Source organism: Tubulanus polymorphus, chromosome 4 (assembly GCF_964204645.1).
Source record: "Tubulanus polymorphus chromosome 4, tnTubPoly1.2, whole genome shotgun sequence".
Lineage (NCBI taxonomy): Eukaryota > Metazoa > Nemertea > Palaeonemertea > Tubulaniformes > Tubulanidae > Tubulanus > Tubulanus polymorphus.
This window is the reverse complement of record NC_134028.1, coordinates 21,400,162-21,407,835: the sequence shown is the minus strand read 5'-3', so window position 1 is coordinate 21,407,835 and position 7,674 is coordinate 21,400,162. Positions and strand designations below refer to the sequence as shown.

Genomic DNA, 7,674 nt, shown 5'->3' with positions numbered 1-7,674 from the left:
TAGTTACCAAAGGTGCCAGAAATTCTGCTTGAATCCAAGATCCATTGGGATTTGTTACGCCAGTCACTGCAAATGCAAAATTATTCATTCAGAAATCGTGGCTAGACAAATTCGAAAGAACGAGCCATTAAGTGATGTTTTTGCGTTTGTTAAATCTTAACTTGGCAGAGTCTTTATCTATCATCTTACCACGCCGGTATATGACAACTGGGAAGATAGGTGGAAAGAACGAAGTTCGCGAGTTCTCTGATTCGAGTGAACACGCTCATGACAGAGTAGCTCATTCAAAATACGACAATCAAGTTTCATTTCAAATGTCAAAAAACCGGGTAGCACCTACAAAGGCTCGTCGTACACCAGAAATGGAATTGTTGGCCGCATTTATAGCTGCTCGATTATCACATTTCGTAAGGAATTCACTGCGTAATGTGGAACTAGTTTTTCACTTTTGGTGCGAAAGCGTTGCACTGGGTTACATCTAGTAAATACTTATCTCCTTCCGTAGCGAATAGAGTTTCTGAAATATGGAATTTAACACAGTTGAATCATTGGTATTTTTGTGAGGGCAAAAATAATCCGGCTGATTTGTTGTCCCGATGGATATCTGCTAAGAATTCGGAAAAAATGATTTGTGGTGGTATGGCCCACAATTCATATTGTCTGGTCATTACGAATCATTTGTAATGTTGAATAAGATTGATATGGATTCTCGCAATAATCAGATAGCTGTAAATACTGTAGAGATTTCTCATAAGGCTTATGGTTTATGTCGACGCCTACCGACTCCTACCGATGCAACTGAGAGCAACCGCGATCGCAGCCCAGCTTTTGTCGACTGCGCTCCGATTCGCAGCAACTGAGGCCGACTAGCGGGATCGAGATCCACCCAGTTGCTTTCCTGCTTATGTCGGTTACGATTACTGGCAACTGCAACGGCTCAGATGGTCACGTGATAAGCATTTTGAGAATAAATTTGAATCATTTTGAATTTTTGGGAAATATATTTCTATTAGAAAAGCTATTTCTTTAAGATCTTTATCTTTCTGATTCTGTTTTGAATACAATGTGCTAGCGACATCATATAAAGATGGCCGCTCACACCATAATTCTACCAATTTCGTTTCTAGATCTTCGGTCCAGTCATCTGCCGTGCTGAAGGTTTGGTTTGCGTTTTGAACTACTTGAATTTGAAAGTTTATGACGAATGACGCTAACTAGCGGTCATGATTTGTACTATGTATATGCAGTCTCTTATTGGCTGGAACCCCTGCGCTCAGTTCTGTCGCGTCGCACATGAGCTTATGTCGGTTGCGATCGAAAGCAACTGTCCACCTACCGTAGGCCGGAGTAGAACATGGGCAACTAGCCGGATACGGCTTGCGACGAGTCGGTAGGCGTCGAGTTGTCGTCGCAAGCAGGCTTATGTCGAACCGATAGAGCACCAACTGGTGGCCTCTCGTAGGTCGCTAGTTGCCGCTGATCGGCGATAAAACCAGTTGCGTCGGTAGGCGTCGTGTTGCTTGTCGACATAAGCCAGCCTATAAAGACGTTGTTAATAACTGGAACAATGTGATCGAAATCGACCGATTCGACTCATTTACCAATCTCTTAAAGGTTACGTCATATGTTCCCAGTTTCGTGGATACGAACAAAAATTGTCGAAAATACTTTGGTGCAATTAGTGTTGAGGAGATCGAAAGAGCGGAGAGATTTTGGGCACTTAGTTGTCAAGGGTTCACTTTGAGAAGTTGTCAAAACGGGAAAAGTAAACTACCAGCTATCGCTCATCAGCTAAGATTATATCTTCTGATGGGGTTTTTCGCTGGGCGGGGAGAATTCAGAAGATTATGTTACCAGAATCAACTAAATACCCATCTTTGCTGCCTAAGTATAACAACTTCACAAGTTTGTATATAAAGTATGCTCATTGTACAGTCATGCATCAAGGGTTAATCGACACGATGTGCTTTATTCGGCAGAGATACTGGATAACATGCATTAAGAGGAGAAGTGATTGCATTGTATGCAAGTTAATCAATTGAATGCCTTTTAAGCTACCTGTTCCAGCCCGGTGCAATCAGTACGCATGCGCGAGTCGCACCCATTTGTTACGTTTATCAGGTGTAGTTTACACTGGTGCTCTGCATGTTAAAAGTTTATTTTTCTAATCAACAGTTAAAAACCTATAAACACTTGTCTTTTCACTTGCACAGTTATGCGTGCGATACATCTCGACACGATCTAGCGACACGAACTATTGATGTCTCATTATATTCATTTTTTGTCAAATTGTGTAATTTAAAGCATTTGACTGCGAACCATAGTACTGAAAATTGGATTAGTTTGAGGTCGATGAAAATGCTCTCATATAAATGTATATGTAAAATCAATTTTCTATTTCCATTTAGTCTATTGTTGTTTTAGAAATGATATGATTTTCGAGCTTTGCCTAAAACTCGTTTCGACATAGTTAAAATCAACATTTTATGATGATATATTGTAACAGCACGTAATTTAGTTGTCATCTGCGCAGTGTTGCAGTGGGTCTAGAATGAAAGGTCATTTTTCTTTACTACGCGCAGAAAAAGACATTCATGTAACTTTTTACGCTTATGTGATTGCGATGCGAGTGTATTTTGTACTTTTCACAGAAGAACTTTCAAAAATAAACAACCAACCAACTATTGAACTGATAGTGAATTTATAGTTATTTTTTACAGATCTTAATTCATTAAAGCTTAAAGGTTTGTTATATCTATTCGTATCTATTTACGGCATTTATAAAAGCAGTCCTTCCTGAAACATTGACCGTAGCAGAATTCTTTGCTGAATGGTTGCATCCTACATTCCGAACTGCAGTTCATACTGCGTAGGTAGCATGAAACCCAGTCACCGTTAACAACCGCAGCGCTCGCAGCGACCATAATCAGAACTAAAATAAACACACTGAAAAACAACGTTTAAACTCAATTATATCTTTATTCATCTCAGTCGTTTCTTCAGTTTCTGCGGTGCTGACTAAAATGAAGAGTGATTAGATTTAGAAATATCCTATAGCGATGTCATCTCTGTGTGATCCATTGCTAGTCCGTTTAATTGTTTTTGCTGTTCCAAACAACTTTGCCAATTACTTTGACTTCGCGTAAAGGATAATGACACCGGTAATATATATATTCCCTACTGTGTAAATAGATGCGAAAACTAAATAGGTATACTTTCACGAAGAAACATCCGGAGTACAATTGTTATTGCATTGCGCTGCTTGAAAACGCTGTGACTATTGAGCATTATCATAAGAAAAGTCCCAAACTGAAATTCACGAAAGATAATTTTGAGGATCTATATTTCGGAACAGCCCACTAGTCCGAGGGCCTATTGGTCCGAAACTCACAAGAAAAATATATCATAAATCTTCTATATTTTTGGTGGAGGGTATGTTGATTTTGTTTTGCTGATGCCGTCACCAGTCCACGTAACGTACATGTACAATCCTATGATACACAACCAAAAATACATAATGAGAATTTCTATATAAATATGTATTTTTGAGATAACTATTGAGCATAGAAAGAAACACAAACAGCCATCATCAGGCGGAATGACCGCAGTATGTATACAAATGCATAGAACGACACGGAACACGGATAAGAGTGTTTTAGTCGTTCCATACACGTTGTAGTTAAAAAGGATATCGCCTATAAGGATCCGAAAGGGATGAGGGACGAGGGCTTTTTTAATCTTCTCGCGCGGTTTGTTACGATGTATTATTCTGCATGGTAACAGATTCGTATCATTCTCAACGTAATCAATCCATAAATCTTGTCATGGATTTTGTTTGGTAAAATAATTTAACATTGAAAATTCCGATACATAGTATCGATTGTCTATTCATTTATCACATTCTGGTTTTTTTTATATGTTACGTTAAATGAACTTTTGCACTTCTTTGTTAAATGGATTGGCAAAAATCCATGAAAGTTTGCCGTGAAATATGGCAGCCTTTCAGTTATCAATTAAAGTTTCCAATTGATGATCAAAATTTTAATTATGTGTTTTTGAAATCATTCACACGTTGCAAACGATCAATGATCGTGGGGGGAAATGAGTAAATGTCTTTTTATCTCGAGACAGTTGGACATGCTCGAATTTCCTATGGTTGTACATTCCATAAAATTAGTGCCATGAAAGTAAAAGCATTTCGTCCAGTAGCACGACGGTAATAAGGTATAACTAAAATTGTAGGATCATTGCTAGATCTAAATGGTCGACTAGGAACATACTGAGTAAAAAGGTTTCGCAAATACACTGGAGCAAAAAAAAAAACAAGTAGTAAAACCTGTTGTCTCCTTCCGAGATGGGAAGCCAGTTTAGTTTACGTAAAACAGAAGTAATATGATCACATTTTTATAGTTCTCGTCATTAAACGTGCTGCATTGTTTTTGAAAAGTTGCAGCTTTTCAATATGGGATGCAGATGTACCAGCCAGCAAAGAGTTTGCGTAGTCTCACCTGAAAACAACTAATGAATTAACAGCAGTTTTACAAGATTGGTCGTCCAAAAGGTGACGGATTTTTACCCACGTTTCATGGGGACAATGTTCAATAGATACCAAGCTAGATCTTTTGAAAGTCGGAATGTGTCTTATTTGGCGTATCAAAACGATCTTTTGGCTTTGTTTTGTCAAATGATATCTATCTCCCACGGTGAAGGGAGGGATTACAGATAAAAGGCACAATCTCATCAGTGCTCGCCTCTCTCATGTCACCTGTGCCAGGGGCGGATCGAGCATTTTGAAGGGGAGAGGGCATACGAAAGCAACATGATTGCAAAGCATTTTCTGCTCGGAAAGAATAGGGGGCGCACGCCTGGGTCCAACACTGTGCGCAATATCTATAATCGTCATTCCCCGTGAATCTCACAGACTCCTAATACACGACCGGATTTATTTTACTGTGACTAGTTATGAGGGAATTTGACTATTACGGAATATGAGTTATACACCGTGACTTGAAGGCGCTTTACGGTCAATATGACCCACTGTGACGTTACGTGTAGACCCTGTATAGCGCCATCTTTGCTTCGCACACTATGTAAGTCTAGTTCATCTTTGTGTGTTAACGATCGACATTTGAACGGAATATTTTTTAACGATTTACGGAAGGAAGGACTAGCTAGAACAAAAATAATGAAATTACTAACCGAATCGATTCTATTGAGTAGACCTACCACGGGATCTGTAATTCCTTCAACTGGATATTTGATCTTTTTATAACGTTTCAAACCGATCAGAATGTGGTTTATACCACCGGGCAATTCAAACAGTGCATGTAAACCTATGATACATAATGTCATTTTTATCGCTTGCGTCGAATTTTTGTCGCTAGTACTTGCAGCCACTTCCTTTTTACGCCTGCGTATTTGCATTGTTAAGATCAGCGTTGCGACGGCGAACGCGGCGAGAAACATTAACGGTGCCAACGAACTTAACGTGGGACCATAAAACCGACCGACAGATACATTAACCCTTCCAAAAATTACTCTATAACCGGGTTTCCTGTAGGGACAAGTTCGTTTCGCCCATTTGAGTCTGAGGTAGAAGTATTTATAAATTTGACTAAAAATTGAAAGTAACGTCAGTGCAATCACTACAGCGAGACTTCGACTACGTGTGAACCATTTGAGGGCTTTAAAAGGAAACACAACATGAACGAGTCTGTCTAAACTCATTAGAACTATCGTCCAATTCCGATTCTGTAGAGCTATGCCCTTGGCGGTTACTGTACAAATCAGCATCAGTGGTTGCATCGCAGACGACATCCTGAATACATCGAACCCGAGTTGTATCATCGTAATCAGGTATCTTAAACCCTTATAGTTCAAATCGGTGACCAAAAATGCACTATCGGCCACGCTGAGATACTTCAACAGAAAAAATGCTGAATTAAAGCTTTTTGTTGACATCTGATTCAAAACGACGACTGATAGAACATTAAGAATGATTCCTATCACTGCTACAGGAATTCCTATATAGACATGCAGTGGAAATGAAGCGTATTGAAGTTTCAAATTTATAGAACACAAGGAGCTTCCCGAGGAGAACTGCGGCGTCGTCCCATTTCCATACATGTTGAAGTGAGTGATATGTTTCTTAAGCTAATACACTCCTCGCACTAATATTCGTAAAGCTTCAATTTAGATTTATAAAAGAAGCTTTCAGTGTGAAAATTGGGTGCGCAAAGATTCACTGGTTGTACCTACAGACTCCATTGCGCAGCCGTATCATCGTTGTCGTCAACTCAATCTAACTCGCTATAAAATGTGTTTTGAAAATTGAGATGAAAGTCGAAAAAGTTAATCTATTCAGGAATAATGAAATGACAAATATAATGTAATGGGATAGTGTATGCATATGAAATAACAACTATTTATATTCCCTACTATGTAAATATATGCAAAAGCTATATGGCATAGATATACTGTCAGAAAGAAACATCCGGAGTACATATTGTTAATGCATAGCGCTGTGTATATTTGAAACTCTGTGACTATTGAGGATTATCATTAGGCAAGTCCCAAACTGAAATTCACGAAAGATATTTTTGAGGATCTATATTTCTGAACAGCCCACTAGTCTGAGGGCCCATGGTCCAAGACTGATATATCAGTTGTCGAATAAACACTATAATCCGTGTATACTGTAGATAAATGAAGAAATCCCACCCTTCGAATTAAAATTTAGGATAGAATTTATTATTTTGAAACCACAAAATAATATGTGGTTTCAAAATGATTAATTCTAACCTATAATTTAATTCGAAGTGTGGGATTTCTTCATTTAACTGATATATCACCTATTTCACCGAGATGTTTTTTTTGAGTGGACGGATCTGAATTTATTTGTGCTAATGGCGTCACCAGTTCACGTGACGTAACTTTATGATCCTTTGATACACAACCAAAAATGCATAATGAGAATCTCTATATATGTATTTTTGGAATCGCTCTTCAACAGAGCCAATACACCACAGAACATTTCAGTTGTTAAGAAACAGCCATCATCAGGCGGAATGACCGTAGCATGTATACAAATGCATAGAACGACACGAAACACGGATAGGAGTGTTTTATTCGACTGATACGTCGAAGGAAAAAGGGATATCGCCTATCAGGATCGGATAGGGGTGAGGGATGAGGGGCTCTGACACGTATGGGCCTTTTTAGCTTTTCGAATGTCCTCGCGCGGTTTTCTGCAATGTATTCTGCGTGGTAACAGGAATAGTACCCCCGGAAAACCCCCCATAGGTATAAATATCCCCCAGACAAAACCGATGAGTCTCTGTATTGTAGGAGAGGTAAATATCATTTTGTGGTAGTTGATCTGTATTAATCGTATTATGGATTTTGTTTGGTAAAAGAATTTAACATTGAAGATTCCGATGTATATATAATATCAATATACTATTCATTCATCACATTCTGTTATAAACAATATAACCTCCATAAATTACAAGAATATCTATGTCTAGTTGGGATCAATTTTATATGATTCATTGAACTTTTGCACTTCTTTGTGATGGATTGTTAAAAAACCATTGAAATTTGTAGTGAAATATATGGCGGCCTTCAATTATTAATTTAAGTTTGCAATTGATGATTCAAGTCTTGATTATAACG

General features: G+C 38.4%; 1 protein-coding gene across 1 annotated transcript; it reads right to left on the bottom strand.

The window, feature by feature from the left end:
* Window positions 1-4,956: 4,956 nt before the first annotated feature.
* Window positions 4,957-6,126, bottom strand: LOC141904426 (uncharacterized). The gene has a single exon (XM_074793013.1). It carries the CDS (start codon window positions 6,124-6,126, stop codon window positions 4,957-4,959), a length of 1,170 nt encoding a protein of 389 aa, XP_074649114.1.
* Window positions 6,127-7,674: the final 1,548 nt, after the last annotated feature.

What these genes read in the sequence shown, in the direction of transcription:
- LOC141904426 (XM_074793013.1), bottom strand. Translation starts at nt 6,126, where the DNA reads ATGTATGGAAATGGGACGACGCCGCAGTTCTCCTCGGGAAGCTCCTTG.